General features: G+C 34.1%; 2 protein-coding genes across 4 annotated transcripts; one reads left to right on the top strand and one right to left on the bottom strand.

The window, feature by feature from the left end:
- Positions 1-2,386: 2,386 nt before the first annotated feature.
- Positions 2,387-15,325, top strand: LOC140808965 (vacuolar-sorting receptor 3-like). 3 transcript variants are annotated; one of them, XM_073166375.1, is made up of 13 exons: positions 2,387-2,911; positions 3,885-4,577; positions 4,656-4,744; positions 4,820-4,889; positions 4,970-5,053; positions 5,139-5,215; positions 5,294-5,375; positions 5,657-5,739; positions 5,829-5,895; positions 8,500-8,628; positions 8,717-8,826; positions 9,206-9,264; positions 15,241-15,325. In XM_073166375.1, the coding sequence occupies exons 1-13, from the start codon at positions 2,602-2,604 to the stop codon at positions 15,308-15,310; spliced, it is 1,923 nt and encodes a 640-aa protein (XP_073022476.1). In that variant the 5' UTR covers positions 2,387-2,601; the 3' UTR covers positions 15,311-15,325. The 3 variants fall into 3 exon arrangements, with proteins under 3 accessions (XP_073022476.1, XP_073022474.1, XP_073022475.1); XM_073166374.1 differs by lacking the exon at positions 15,241-15,325 and having other exon boundaries at positions 2,389-2,911; positions 9,206-9,528; XM_073166373.1 differs by lacking the exon at positions 15,241-15,325 and having other exon boundaries at positions 3,885-4,744; positions 9,206-9,528.
- Positions 11,442-15,806, bottom strand: LOC140808967 (ATP-dependent Clp protease proteolytic subunit-related protein 1, chloroplastic). Its single transcript, XM_073166382.1, has 9 exons — positions 15,513-15,806; positions 14,827-14,942; positions 14,319-14,522; positions 14,112-14,216; positions 13,869-13,931; positions 13,506-13,617; positions 12,154-12,215; positions 11,892-12,074; positions 11,442-11,801 (listed from the first exon to the last, which is right to left on the bottom strand). Exons 1-9 carry the CDS (start codon positions 15,739-15,741, stop codon positions 11,727-11,729), a joined length of 1,149 nt encoding a protein of 382 aa, XP_073022483.1. The 5' UTR covers positions 15,742-15,806; the 3' UTR covers positions 11,442-11,726.
- Between the last annotated feature and the right edge of the window lie 681 nt (positions 15,807-16,487).

The following is a 16,487-nucleotide window of genomic DNA, read 5'->3' as shown; positions in this document are numbered from 1 at the left end:
CGTTTAACTTTGGAGTTTTTATGTGACGAGCTCTCGAAAAGTAAGGACATAAGAACGCTGAAAAAACTCGCCTTGGTACAGTGAAAAAAATCATTGAATTCGGGACATTAGTGTGTATGCCAGAAATATTATTTGAGGAATCAGATTTTTGAAAGTGGATTTTATTTAAATTTTCATTAGTAAGGAAATCAAAATTTTGAAATAAATTTAAAATATGTTTCTCTAAAAATGATTGATTTGTGAATGAGAACATGGTAATAGTTAGTGGATTTGATCGCGATTTTTTTGGAATCGAAATCAAGTTTGTTTTAATAGTTTTTGTTTCAAAATCGAAAGTGTATAGATTCCGGTTTCGGCTGAAATCTTGTTGAATCTTAGCCAAAACTATGTGAATTTATAATCAAAATTTATAAATAATATTAAAATTTTAATTTCTCTCCCTGAAAAATATTAAAGTTCTTTGATAATTTGTAGACAATTTAATTTAAGTGATTAAGGTATGACTTGATGTAAATTAGATATATTCATATTTTAACCCTTTGTAATAAAAAAAAATAAAAGAAATAAATATTTAATATTTTTTGAAATACAATTGTTAAATGATTAATTTTAATTTGTTTGATTAACTTATGATGCGTACCGTAATTTTTTTTGGTGATAGTTAAAAGTTGAAAGGAATAAACTTCAATTTAAATTGATTTAATCGTGACAAATTTGGAACCGAAAATATCTCGAACTGAGTCGTACCATGTCTAAACAGAGGCAAATAACATTTTGCATCATTGTAAAAAAATAATAAAACTACAATAAATAAATATATCGTATAATAATATTTACAATAATTATATCGTAAGATTTTAGAATAAGTTTTTTGTGAGACGGTCTCACGAATTTTTATCTGTGAGACATGTCAACCATACCGATATTCACAATAAAAAGTAATACTCTTAGCATAAAAAATAATATTTTTTCATGGATGAACCAAATAAAATATATGTTTCATAAAATACGACCCGTAAGACCGTCTCACACAAGTTTTTGTCACTGTTAAAAATACAACGTACAATAATATTTACAAAAATTATATCTTAAGATTTTGTTTCTGTATTTAATTTATCATGACATTTTAATAAAAAAAAATTAAGAAATCACATAATTTTTATGAGTTGGTTTTTTGTGAGACGATTTCACAGATCTATTTTCATGTGACGAGTAAACTCGATCCATAATTAAAATGAAAAATAATACTTTAACTAAAATATAATATTTTTTCATAAGTTGGATTTGGTTAAATATATGTCTCACAAAATGAGGTTATGAAATCGTTTCACGTGAGTTTTTGTTTATTTTGATTGCCATGTGTTTTACTTAAAACTCTCATACGGGCGAAACTAGAATGATCGAGTTGCTTCTCGCAACAAATCTAACTTTTTCGGTTTTAATAGTGACATTGATTGTCTAAGGAAGAACCTTCACCTAATCTTCAAGTGCATTGAAACCTCTTTCCGACTTTTTTTATGAGGTGCGGCATCGGATATTATTGTTTGATCTTTCCTATATTTCTTGGTTTGTTTTTGCAAGTAGTTTCATTTTCCAAATGTAGGGGCTAAAATTGTGCCATTTTAGATGCAAAAATCTCTTGTTTTATTAAAAAAAAATAGCAATATATATAGATATATCTTTCTCTATGCAATTTTCGATAATAAAAAATTTGTTTCTCATATGTTTTTTCAAAAATAAAATACTAAAAAAAGTGTAGATGATCTTTGCATATTCAAGGAGCGTTTGGTATGAGAGATTAGGTGAGTTCATGGTTTTTTAACCCACATAATCTCATGTTTGGTAGGATTTTTATTTAATCAAGTCAATACCAATGATTAGGTTAACGGTAAATTTGCAGTCAGTCCCCAAATCAAACAAATTTTGTTCCTGACTCTCTAGTGAGAGAGTTTTAATTCACAAGTGAAGTTGAGGGTTTTTTGGGTGATGGGGAGTAGAAGTAAAAGTTGAATAGAAATAGGGACTGATAAGTAAGTTTCCCATATAACTCATATAAAATAATCATTTATCACTCTCTGAGATTATTTATCTAACTCTTAATCCATCATATTTTTTAAATTTTACTCTTCTCCTATATCCAAACTCACCATCACTTCTCGTCACCGACCGCCGTCGTCGAAGTGGATGGACAATCTTATCAATTCATCAAAAAATTCTTAATTATCTCATTCTTAACTATCAAACTAAATATAATATTATTTTATTATTATATATTATATTTTTATTTTTGATTATTTATTCCTGTATATTTCATAATTTTATCCACCAACCAAAACGACAAAACTTACCTTAGATCGTAAATGTTGTATTTGATTCTCTTACAATACAAGCAACGTGTCCAAGCGCCACATGAGTCAATTCAACTCCCCTTGCAAATTCCACGTCTTCCATGGTCAAACAGCCCAAATCTCACGCATGAACCTCATACATTTGAGTGCTTGTTTCATTTGATTCAACACCCGGAAGAACTGCACAGAAGGAAGAAATAACCCGAGAGTAGAAAATCTCGATTCTTCCAAGATTCGTTGAAATTTCTATCAGATGGGTTGTTCCACAAGATCAAAAGGTAGAATCTTGCTGGGGATTTTGCTTCTGATTTTCTCAGAATTCGTTGTGGGTCGGTTCGTGGTGGAGAAGAACAGTTTAAGGGTGACTTCACCGGACAGCATAAAGGGTATACATGACAGTGCCATTGGCAACTTCGGGATTCCACAATATGGTGGGAGCTTGGCTGGAACTGCGGTGTATCCAAAAGAGAATAAGAAAGGGTGTAAAAGTTTTGATGATTTTGGGATTTCTTTCAAGGACAAGGCTGGAGCTTTGCCTAACTTTGTTCTTGTTGATCGTGGAGGTATGTACTCTTTTGGAGAAACCCCTTTTTTTTGTTTTCTTGTCTAATTTCTCTGTTTCACACTAGATATGATGTTATTCTAATCTGGGATTTGTCGTTTGGGTGCCATTTTCTGATAAGATTCTATAATCTACGGTGTATATTATTTTTGTGATCCAATATGGCACTTCTGCTTTTTATAGAAATAATCTAATCTGAGATCTTTCATTTGGATGCGATTTTATTCTATATAATCTACGCTGTATCTTCTTGTATGAAATCAAATCTGGCATGTTTACCTCTTTTGGAAATAACTTGATTTGATAGATGGTGGTTGGGTTTGAAGTCGTTCCTTTTGAAGTCTAATTGTTTGTTATGGATACGCTTTCTGTTTATTCTCCCTCATAGCTAAAACAGCCTTGGCAACGGAAACCTGGCTGTTTAGATAGGGCTCAAATTATTTACTTTTTTCTACGCGTGATCTTCTCATTAGCAAAAATCACATTGCCGCCTTCCTGAAACAATGCTTCAAAAAAATTAACACACAGAACCAACTATCCTGATAATTTTAAAAAATTGAAGAGGTCGTATGTCAAAAATGTTAGTCAAACAATGGTTAAATAGCTAAGTTTTTTTTCAGAAATCAGGTGCAGGTAGGACACGGTCTATGACTGGTGTGGGAATTGATTAAAAGTTTGTGGATTTTAGAGATATAGTCACTGGTAGTGCCAGTTGAGAGGTTTGAAAAATGAATAATCATGTTACTTTTAATTGATAAATGAAGCTTTTAGCCGGGTCAGAGTCTGATCTTATTGTTTCTTCTGAGTGTCATGGTTGCTGATAGTAATCACAACATTGATTTTTGAATCTTTATATTCTATTTAGCAACTTTTGTAACTACGGGAAGTGCTAAAAAAGCTTAGAGAATTATGATTTATTTGTTTGATTTTCGGTAAGAGGTTGACTCCGTTAATAATTTGACTCCATGCTGCAGATTGCTTTTTTGCTTTAAAGGTTTGGAATGCTCAGAATGCCGGTGCAGCTGCAGTTCTAGTTGCTGATAACATTGATGAACCATTGATAACCATGAACTCACCTGAAGAAGCTGGTGCATCCGCAAAATATATTTCGAACATAACAATACCGTCTGCGCTGATCGATAAAAGTTTTGGTGAGAATTTAAAGAATGCAATCAGCAGCGGCGACATGGTGAACGTGAATCTTGACTGGAGAGAAGCTGTTCCCCATCCAGACGATCGAGTGGAATATGAACTGTGGACTAACAGCAACGATGAGTGTGGAGTTAAGTGTGATATGATGATCGAGTTTGTGAAGGATTTTAAGGGTGTGGCTCAAGTCCTTGAAAAAGGTGGTTACACTAAATTTACGCCTCATTATATAACTTGGTATTGTCCTCAGGCGTTCACTATAAGTAGGCAGTGTAAGTCTCAGTGCATCAACCAAGGACGATATTGTGCTCCAGATCCTGAACAAGATTTTAGCTCTGGTTATGAAGGAAAAGACGTTGTTCTTGAAAACTTGAGACAGCTATGTGTGTTTAGATTAGCCAATGAGACCGAAAAGCCATGGTTATGGTGGAACTATGTTAATGATTTCCAAATTAGATGCCCCATGAAGGAGAAAAAATACAACAAGGAATGTGCTGACAGTGTTATCAGCTCATTAGGTAACCGTACATGTCTTTCATCACAAATTATCTGTCTTCATGTCATGTTTATTTTGTTTCATTTTTGGTGCATACCAGGGCTTGATCTTAAAAAGATTGAAAAATGCATGGGTGACTCTAATGCTGATTCGGACAATCCTGTTTTAAAAGAAGAGCAAGATGCTCAAGTACGTTATATCTTGATGCTATGTTTGTCTGTGATGATAATCATGTAAAATGTCTGAGAAGTAAAAGTTCTATAGGTTGGAAAAGGGTCCCGTGGTGATGTAACCATATTGCCTACCCTAATGGTGAATGATCGGCAATATCGAGGTCTGTTTCTTGGGTAACATAAGTTCCATAATCCATCAATCAATCTAGGTACTATCTTATCCAATGTGTTTATATTTCAGGTAAACTGGAGAGAGGCGCAGTTTTGAAGGCTATATGTTCCGGTTTCGAGGAGACTACAGAGCCGTCTGTTTGTTTGAGTGGTGGTAAGTTGATCCAATTGATTGATGACTTTAGATCAATCAATTGTTATTAAAAATGAAATTGAAGCTGATGTTGTCTTGCCTGCAGATGTTGAAACAAATGAGTGCTTAGATAATAATGGTGGCTGCTGGCAAGACAAGACGTCTAATTTTACGGCTTGCAAGGTTCTTTCTGCTTTAATTTACGGATTTTTATCTAGCTTCTTCAACTTCTTCTGATAATATTTGTGTATGCATATTTAGGACACATTTCGAGGAAGGGTGTGTGAATGCCCTATCGTGAATGGTGTGCAGTTTAAGGGTGATGGCTACAACTCTTGCGTTGGTATGTTTAATGATATAATTTATTTTTCAGTTTGTTCGTTTGAGTGGTGGGTAGTTTCTGCAAATGATGTTAAAAGGCCTACTGGAAATAGTTATTTGTAGGAAGTATCTTGTGACTTTGTATTAATTTGTTATACTTGTTTTAGCATGTTTATTGTTGATTTATATCTCATCTTATCTTTAGCATAGAAAGATTAATATAAATTTTGTTTCTTTCTTTCACAAACATTTTGACCCCCGAGGTACAGTAATTTAACTTGATCTGATTTTTTTTGTACGCAGCAAGTGGACCTGGGAGGTGCAAGTTGGGCAATGGAGGCTGTTGGCACGAAAACAGAAATGGAATCACTTTCTCTGCTTGTGTGGTTAGTGATTCTTTTTAAGTTTGTCTTCATCTTTTTTCCGAGCTAAAAAACTTGAATAAAATGGAAATTATTTTATATTTTGATGTCAGGATAACGAGGATGGAAAATGCGCGTGTCCTTCAGGGTTTAAAGGAGATGGTGTTAAAAGCTGTGGAGGTAAGAAATATATGAGTTTCACTTTTTTTAAACTTAGATCCATCCAGAATAATAAAATTATTTTGGTAACTTTTTGAATACCATATTATAATTGTTGCTAGACACATTTCCATCTCATATCATTCTCAGCTTAGTTTTTACCATATACCACACCCGTGGTTGACGTCATGCGGTAACACCATGATACAAACATGAGGCAGCGTTGGCAAAAGTTTAAGGATTATATCTCTACCCTTAAATGGTAGTTACAATAGTTAGTTACAACCAATTGAATAAAAGGGATACAAGAGACTTGATTGTATTCATTCAAAAATTGCATAATAAGAATTCTCCCTCAATTCCCTTTGAAATTCTCTTGTTCTTCTTTGTTCTTCGTCCTCATTCTTAGCAGTCCGGCTGACTCGAACTAGCCATCCTATCAATTGGTGCTCTTGTTGATTCCATCCTATGGCAGACAACACGAGTCAAGCAAAACTCGATGAAATTCTCGCCAAACTCACGTCATTACATGTAACTCAAATGCTCTTGATTGATAAGCAGAGTACCAGTATGGATTTGCTTACTGATTCGAGAAAGAAATTTACAGATGGCTTTCGAACATTAGATGCCAAGGGCAGAGTATCTCCAGTGTAATCTGAATTCATTTGCCAACAGTCTACCATCTTCTCAGATAGACCTTAATTTTTTGCAACAGCGGAATCCCAAATTGACTGTGCAAACTACTCAACTTGATTCCATTCTCCTAAAAGTGCCTCGCTAGTCGCTTCTGAGGTGACAATTCCACAGCTTGGATTGCTTACATACAAAGGTACTTTGATCATTACAATACTCCGGATTCCTGACGATCGAAAAATGCTTCATTTTATTTGGATGGTATTGCATTAATTGGTATGAGTGGATGAGCTGCAACCCTTTCATTTCTTGTTGGAAGGAATTTTTGGTAGCATTAGATACGAGATTTGGTCCTCATGGCCCCATTTTTGGCAACATCAACAAGGTGTTCGAAGAAAACACCAAGGGGGATAAGGGAGGCGCAGGGAACAGGTATGAATATCCTGCCTTTGGGCTTGAGGAGAAGAAGAGTGCTGATAATTTTTACAAAGTTACTAAAGTTGTGCATGAGAAACCTGCTGATTTTTTGTTCGGTGAGTTGGCCGACAGTTCCAAAAGTGAAAATGATAATGCAATTAATTCCAAGACAAGTGACTCCTTGTCCATGGGAGCTGAATTAGTTTATAACTACAATAAGTATCAGTTTATTCTTGGCGAAGATACAAGTGGATTCATAGGAGCACCTGCCCTATCTGTTCAGTATAATGATGCTTCTATTGATTATGGAAAAATTATCAAGATTTCTGATTGGAATTCACTAACTGAGAGAAAGCTAACTAGCGTGGCAACCACCAACACTCAAGTTCTGCCCTTCATCTTCACACAAAACCAGGCTTAATGCATCAATTGGTGGGGGAGAGGAAAGGGTTGTTAGCAGAATATTTCAAGCAAGATGTCGAGGTTGAGGGCGGGCTGCTGGTCAAAGAGCACTGGCAAGATAGTGATGGATTGAGAGAAACACTGAGAAAGGTTGAAAGTGTTGCTCTTGAGGGAGTCGCTTACACTGGACAGAGTTCAGAACAGGCGCTGCATATCATCAGAGTGACGTCCAATTTGGTGGAAAAAAACCTTGGTAATAGGGATGAAATAAGAATGACACTGGAGCAGAGCATCAATTTGCTAGAAATTAAGTACGTTGATGAGGAGGGGCCACAGATCTTCTGGGTCAAATGGATTAGAAAGGAAGTTCCTTACATGAATTGGGGGTGGTGTCGGGTAGGATTATTTCACAGGTACAGTCTTAAAGCCTTGCATGATGGTTTAATGAGGTTCATAGAAATTATTATGGTTTCAGTTGCTGGGTTTGAAGGTCCAGAATATGTTCCAATATTCCAATTTCCAGCGGCTTCAATTGTAAATCAAGTGGTGTCCACTCTTCTTATCATTCTTAACTACCCGAAAATAAAATAACACAAAAGAAATTCTTATCTTGGTCACTCAAATATTGGTTCAGCGGGACGGGTTGCCGTTGGAAGAAATTGTTTTCTTTCATGGCACATGTCCTAGCTTTCACCTTGAGGACAAGGTATTATCCGAACGAGTGAATAATGATACGAAAATAAGGCAACGTTGGTACAAGTTCAAGGATTATATATCTCCTCTTAAATGGTAGTTAAAATAGTTAGTTAGTTACAACCAATTGTATAAAAGAGATACAAGAGACTTGATTGTATTCATTCAATATATGCATAATAAGAATTCCCTCTCGATTCCCATTGAAATCATCTCGTTCTTCATGCTCATTCTTAGGAGTCAGGCGGACTCGAACTAGCCATCCTATCACACCATTACCAAGTTGTGGGAACATAGAAGAGGAATTACGCATAATATCGAGTCACCAATTCAGAAAACATATGCAGTGACTTGGTTACTCTTTATCTTTTGCATCAAGAATGTGAACGTGTAGCTAAACGATCAAATACTATTTGTTCCTAGATGCAGTTTGCTTGTTTAACTTTTGTTCTCGTATCTTTCATCTCTTTTAACTCACAGATATTGACGAATGCCTGGAGAAGAAAGCTTGTCAATGCCCTGAATGCAGCTGCAAGAATACGTGGGGAAGTTACGAATGCACTTGTGGCAAAGATCTTTTGTATATCAGGGACCATGATACCTGCATAAGTTAGTTCACTCCTAAATATTTTGTTGTTTGTATGTATGGGTACATTCATAAATCTTCGGACTTATTTCTACGATGTTTCTTGTACAGGTAAGAGGGCTACTGGTGAGAAGTTTTCCTGGGTGGCCGTTTGGCTTATTTTGATTGCATTGGCCATGGCTGCCGGCGGAGCATATCTTGTTTACCGATATAGGTGGAGGGTAAGTTTTCTACACTTAAATGCTCTCTTTCCTTGCATGCAAACCGCCAAAAAGAAAGGAGTTTGTTTGAGAGCAACGACGCAATAATAGGCACTTATATTTGTTTCATCCAACATGTTATACAAATTATTAGAGCCCTACGACATTTTGTTATCCATATGTATCGACTTATCATCTCTATATTATGCATTCTCCATCATCTCATCCCACGAACCGAACCATCTAGAAAAAACTTACTACTAAGCTCAATACCAAGTCCAAAGTGTATCTGTAGTCTGCAAGTTCAAGAACACTCGGCACACTATCATATCTAAGCCATCCACTGGAAGATCCATTTTCTTACATCTTACCGTTTCTTTTTCTGTGCGCCCATTTTCAGTCGTATATGGACTCGGAGGTAAGGGCTATAATGGCGCAATACATGCCTCTAGACAGCCAGCACGAAGTTCCAAGTCACCAAAAATGAAGGCAGTGCTTGAAAATGAAACTGACTTGGATATTTTTCTGGACAATGGTGATACACTGGGCGCGACTTGCTGTCCGAAACCGAGGTTTTGAAGGTAGATAGATACACAAAACGAGAATTGTCCTAACGTCTGCATTTCTTTCCATGGACAATATATGGGTGTTGATCACATTTATTCTTTTAGTAATATAGATAAAACAGCAAAGCGTTCAACTCTATTAATAGATATACGTACATTAATCAAATATACATTAAAAATTAGTTATGTGTTTTTAATCAAATACTAAAGTATGTCTCTTGTGAGATGGTTTCACGAATTTTATCTGTGAGACGAGTCAATTTTACCGAAATTCATGATAAAAAGTAATACTCTTAGCATAAAGAGTAATACTTTTTCATGGGTGATCCAAATAAGACATCTATCTCACAACTACGACGACGTGAGATCGTTTTACCAAATTTTGTCTATACAATGCTATTAAAACTAAATAGAATTATACATTAAATTTATAGATGAGTATGTGTTCGGTGCTTCAACCTTTTTCTTGTTGGATAAATTTTATTATTCTCGCTCATATTAATATTAAACTTTTTGTAGGTAGTACGTATTTTTTATATATAAATATATTTAAATTTAAAGTATTAAATTGATTTGGGAAATAATTGATTTTATCTATATTACAAAATATTTATAATTTTTTTCTAAGTATTTACTTACTACAAATTTAGAGTGACTTGAAATTATATCCAAAACTTAATTGCTAAATAAACATTAAATTACATATTACGGCCATTATTTTGATTGTGGTTGAAATCCTTCGTCGGTCGATCGATTTCTACTCGATTATTGTGTTGATAGACAAATTAATTAATGCTAAATTGTCTTAAATTAATTCTAAAATGTACGGGCTACTAATTAATATTTACTACATTTACGAAACTTCATAAATTTTCTCTTGCTTACTTTTATAAATTTATTACTCTTGCTTTACTTAAAAATCTTTGTTTGTTCACAAAACAAAACAATGGGAAAAATGCGTAAATTAAAGAGAAAAAGAAGTTTATAGAGGTTCGAGAGGATCTCGAACACTTCCTCTCGATCTTGATAATCATGCTAGATTGCATATATAATACAGTTGCATTTTTTTTTGACGAACTTACGGATTTTATATATATATAAGACAGGTCGATCTTGTAATGGACGAAGCGATTTCCACAACTCTTTAGTTGGCTCTAAACCATCCGATCAATCCGTGTAACATAACTCATCCTCTCTAATTATAACCGAAGTTCGTGCAAGATTATGTCCACATAGGCAAAAACTTGTGTGAGACGGTCTCACGGGTCGTATTTTGTGAGACGGGTCTTTATTTGGATAATCCATGAAAAAGTATTACTTTTTATGCTAAGAGTATTACTTTTTATTGGCATGTTGACCCGTCTCACAGATTGAGATCCGTGAGACGGTCTCACATGAGACCTACTCGTCCACATAATACTCATTTCTTATCTATACCTTTCAAATTAAATAAATTACAACTCACTAATCTTTTATTAGATAAATACTAGTGCCCATCGCTTGCATGTATATATTAGAAATTACATTAAAATTAAAAACATTTAAATTGTTCTTTTTACAATAGTTTTTTGTTATTAATATACTTAGAGTTGAAGTATGGAAATTGGTTTTTAGAAAATACCAATCTACCAAAATATTACTGGAATATAGATTTGTTACCATTTTTTTTTACAGAAGAACATTTTTTCCCGTTATAATATTTACAGTATTTATAGCAATAATAATAATAATAATTAATATCTTTATTATAACTATTTTAATTAAAATAATAGTAATTATATTAAATGAATTCATTATTATAATAATTTTTTTTAATTAAACTAGCAATGTTAACATTAGTAATAATTATTCTAAAAAACTAATAAATAGAAAAGTAACTACAATAACAATAATAATAATAGTTACAGTTACTTTAATATTAATGATTTTTATATTATAAGTATAGTACACAGTACTAATTCAACATGATTAATATATTAATGTAACCAAGTGATTAATTTGGTGCATAATTAAAGAATTTTTATTATAATTATAATTAATGCTTGCAAAAATTTATCTGCCTTACTAAAATTTCTACAAATATACATTTGGTATATATCTCAAATATCATAATCATTGTACAGAGTCTGGATGGAGTAATCAAGCAATACTCTATTACTTGCCCATATTCAGAGTACTTGAATACTATCAAGAGCTGATTTGAGTTTTGCATAATCACACCAAAAAGGATAAAAAAGTTGATATGGATTACAACCGAAGACTCGTTAATGTAAACCAGCAGCCCTGATATGACGATCAGTGCACAATCAAGAGTACGTGCACAGAATAATCCAAGGCATTTTCGGGTTTTCTTGTTCACCTAAATCCGGAGGGGGATGCCTGAGGACCAACCCCAGCTGCTCTTCTCATTGCCAACAATTCGTCATAGTTCTGATGACGACAGAAAGAGTTAAAATAAACTAAAATGTGCCGAGGCGAGAGTGTTAAAAGTAGACAATAACATATTGCAGAAAGAAATACCCGTTTCTCAAAGGCAGCATCTTCAGAGTCGATGATCTTGTCAGCAATGCCATAGTTGATAGCCTCCTGAGCTCGGAAATACTTTGGGCGTTGGATGTCCTTCTCAAGTTCTTCTTTTGGCTTTCCAATCCCCTTGGCTAAAAGCTCGATGTAGGATTCTGTGTTTGCGTCTAGCTCTTTGGCCTAAGGCAGTGCAGAGGATATAAACGTGATGTGTACAGAGACTATGACATAAATATAGGGATGAGAGAGAAAGGGAGACCTTAAGCCACATATCTATGACGGATCCACTTGATTTGCTGACTTTAGGAAGATATAATTTTGCTGCAGAATACAAATGAAAACAGTAACAGCCAAACAACGGATAGAAAGTGTGAGGAAATTCAAATGAAAACAGTAAACAGCCAAACAACGGATAGAAAGTATGAACAAATTTCCCTTTGGTTTGATATCTAAGATATAACTCTGGCCTTTTCAGGTAAAATGTAGAAGCTGCTTTCTGAACTAAAATTGCTCTTCATATCCATTTTTATTGTGAAACTAAGTGAATAAATTGTTCTTGGTATCTTACGACAATAAACCGTTTAATACCAGACAAAAAATGACTCTTCAGCACGCCCTAAAGAAATTTCTGACACCACCAAACAAAAAGCCCAAACTGAAATATTAATACAGCTGTAGCTAGACTTGGCTCAAATCTTCTGAATAAATGTTCATAGAGACAAAAGTTTTTCTGTTGAAGGAAGAACTGGTGTTCAGGATTTATGACTCTGACCCCTTACTGAATCAATGCCGCTAAACAACCAAGTCCAAGCAAATATTACATTAGGTAGATCAGTAGATGACTGGAGAAAATTTCATTGGAATTTCTCTTTGGACCAATGAAATTTTCTCCTTGGACCAATGAAGAAAGCATACACATCACGTGTGGCAAAGTGTTCTATTATCTAAAAGAAAATATTATGTTACAACATCATACAGCAATCTATAATAAATAAATAAAAATGATAAAGTAAAAATAAATTAAAATTTTTTTACGTCTAGTGACTTATATTACGTAAAATGAAAAAATAGACAAATTATCTTAACAAATGTAGTAACATTAAACTTTCATGCTTGAACTATTCACAAAAATCATACACAATAAATAAATTATTAAAAAAAGAAATGCACTGCATCTCGTACATCCCAATACAACGGCAAATTATGGCGCTAAAGTTTAAAATAATCCGTAATTGAAATTTTTATAAATTATGTAGAGATATTCTTGGCATTGTACCTTTAATACATCAAATAATTTTTCTACCTCATAACCTTCAGCAAACAATAACAGATAACAATAGTAGATAAATGTGTAAAGATATCATATTTCCAAAACTACAAAATACAACATTCTCTTTTGGTTGATGTTAGGCCATTTTCGGTGTTGCACATTTGGAGCCCCAAAACCATTTGCATGAGGTATTATCCCTTAATAATTAGAGAGAGATGCTAAAAGATGAGTCAGAATGCATGTATTCACTAATTAATTCAAATGTGCTAGCCATAATATCATAAATTGAATGTCAGTATTTGAAATAAAGCTAAGTAGGACGAAGGTGAACAAAGTCTTACTGGATGAGTTCGGTTGTAATGCTCGATATCCTTTTGCTCCAAGAGATAGAAGCATTGCTGCTTGACCATATGCCATTCCACAGTTTACGGTATAGACATCTGCTTTACAGTACTGTAAACGCAAGAAAAAAAGGTTGGGCTGGAAGTTAAAAAGCTACCAGAAACCAAAACATCAAGGCAGTATATATGTAGATAGGCAAATCTTAATAATATATCAGTTTTTGTTTCATCTCGTGATTATTGTAATGTATTTCAAATAAAAGATGTGAATCCACTCAGATTTTTTTTCTTTTACTTCACTTAAGTTTTCAATACATTTCATAAACCAATGAATTAAATTCTATGCCATACTCAGGGGCTTACTGCCATGGTGTCAGCAATTGCGTAGGCCTCAGTTTCTGATCCAACAGTTTCCATCTTTTCATCCTATGTGAACATACAGGGGCATCAGATGTTGATTAAACATATGCATAAGATGGACAGTTAGAATAAACTTGTATATTGATTCAAACAAAATGCAATTAATTGTAATATGGGTCACAGGAGAAAGATTCGATAACAAAGAGAAAAAAAAAAGAGTGCATACTGCATAGATTAAAAGATCACCTGGGTTCCTGATGAATTAATGTATAGATAAATTGGTTTTGTTGGGCTGTCATAATCTAACCACATAAACTGTGCAACGATAAGCTCCGTAACAGCAGGTACAATCTGCAAATCGAAGAATATCATGACATGAATAAAAAAGCAAAAAGAAAAGGCAATGAAAAAGAAGAATAGAAGAAAAGGCGATAATAGAAACAGATGATATACTGGCATGCCCAGATACACAATTCGAGCATCTAAAAGTAACGAAGGCAAGTCAGGAGGAGCAGTTCTAGGCCTTCCAGATCCTCTACCACCTCCGCGGTACATGCTGACAGACATGCTGTATTTTGAGGGACCTCTTTCATCAACACCACTCAAACTCCACATTCCGCCATTATTCAAATAATTGCAGGCTGATGAAATACTTTCCTGAAGCACAATGACAATCAAACATCTTCGATTAAAATAAGATTCTCAGCTGACAAAAAAATAGAACTTTTTAGTCCGAATAAATTCGCAGAGATATCGCAATAGAGAATTTTCCATTCAAATTATCATCTTGATGCTTACTATCTGAATAAGAGAAAAATGTATCTAAACCATAGTTAATCCCAATAAGAAGGCCCGTACCCAAAAAAACAGAAACAAATTTCCATCCTTTTTCATGAATAAACTTAGCCAATTGCTCACTGTTAAAACTTGGAAAAGATGAAAATCTTGAAAAGAATCAGACCTCCGTGACTTTTTCAGCCTGCCGGCGGACAGGACTATCTTCGGTCATGAACATGTCCATCTGTGAAGTTGTGAGGCCATAAAGATACTGAGGTGTGTTTTTGTAATTGTCCATCACTACAGAGTACAGCATAGGTGGCAGATTAATATCCAGCTAAATAACAAAATGAGAAATAATTTTAAAGATAAACCAGAAATGAGAAAACGAGCAACCTCCCATAACTTATGTTACCTACAATCTTAAACTACTATTAACCCTATCTGATAGTCCAAATCAGAGCCATTGCCCTACAGTCTAACAAGAAAACATTCAAATACACAGTCCTACTTCTGTTCCAACTTCCAACTGAAAAGAAACCAGCTCAAGTAATAAAATTTTCCATAGACAAACCTAGTAGAGCACAAATCATGCGAGCCCATCAACAGAAACATCGCAACGTACTTTCAAAAACCTATCTTTTGTTCAGCTTAATTTTCATTTATGATACAAAAACACAGTTTTTTCATCCAAAGAAAAACATCTTTACATTATTATTCAAATATCTGAGACAACTAAGTCGGCATACACAAAAAACAAGAAAAACGAAGGACCAAAAAATTTCACAAAGATGGTAGCTAAATCCCAAATCCCAACAACAGTTACCCATCGAAATCCTTAAAAAGGGCAAAAGGATAAATGTTCCTCACATCCATCCTTGAGATTTTCCTGTCTGAACTGTTTAGGTATGTGGTCGTACGATTTCTGCGCCACCGGGGACATGAACCCGCATCTCCTCGAGGCGGCGCTTCTTGGCTTGGCAACGAATACGACCTTCGAATTACGCAGAAAAGAGGCAGCATAGTTGCTAAACAAATCTCGATTTTCTATGGCTGTGGATGAAATAGGTGACAGCAGTAGAGAAGATGAAGCAGCCATGAGAAACTCAGTCTAAATCCAATTTTCAAGAAAATATTTGCTAAGTTTGAGGAGAGAGGAGGATGGATGATACAAATCAGTTGCTTCGGCAAACTATTGGGCCTGACTCGACTTTTATCGGGCTGAATTTGTTCTTCATTAAATGGGCTGTATTAATTGGTTTAGGCCACAATTTGGTGACCCGAAATACTAAATGGGTCAATTGCACGGGTTTGAGGACGCATCCATTAACAAGTGTTCTAAAAAGTCTGTTTAAGCTTGGAACTCGACAAAAATGCTCCGTTTTGGAGAAAAGCGAAAAAAACGGTTAATCTGTAGTTTGACCGAATTAAGAGTAATTAAGGTGTTTATTTATTTTTAATCGCGTCTATTTATTTTTAAATTTTTTATTTTGAAGGTATGTCTTTTTATTTAATAAATTAGATTTATAATTTAGATGTTTATTTTTAATTTTAATTTTGATTAAGCATGTCTGATAATAATTTGATAAATATTTAGCATTTTTTAATGTCATCTAGTTGCAAAAACAAATAAAGATTGTAATTTTGATATTTTTATGTTTTTATAAATATGAGCATTAATGCATCAAACTTAAATTTATCATATTTATGTATTATTTTATCTATTTATTGGTTTGAGATAATTACACTAAAGATTAAAAAAAACGTTTTTTCACGCTTAAGCATGTGATAATCTCGCTTAAGGTTGAAAAACTTGGAGCTCGACATCCGTGATTCAGGGAGCTT

This window comes from Primulina eburnea, chromosome 13 (assembly GCF_022965805.1).
Source record: "Primulina eburnea isolate SZY01 chromosome 13, ASM2296580v1, whole genome shotgun sequence".
NCBI classification, from domain to species: Eukaryota; Viridiplantae; Streptophyta; class Magnoliopsida; order Lamiales; family Gesneriaceae; genus Primulina; species Primulina eburnea.
Note: the sequence above shows the minus strand (reverse complement) of the source record. Positions and strands in the feature narration are given on the sequence as shown.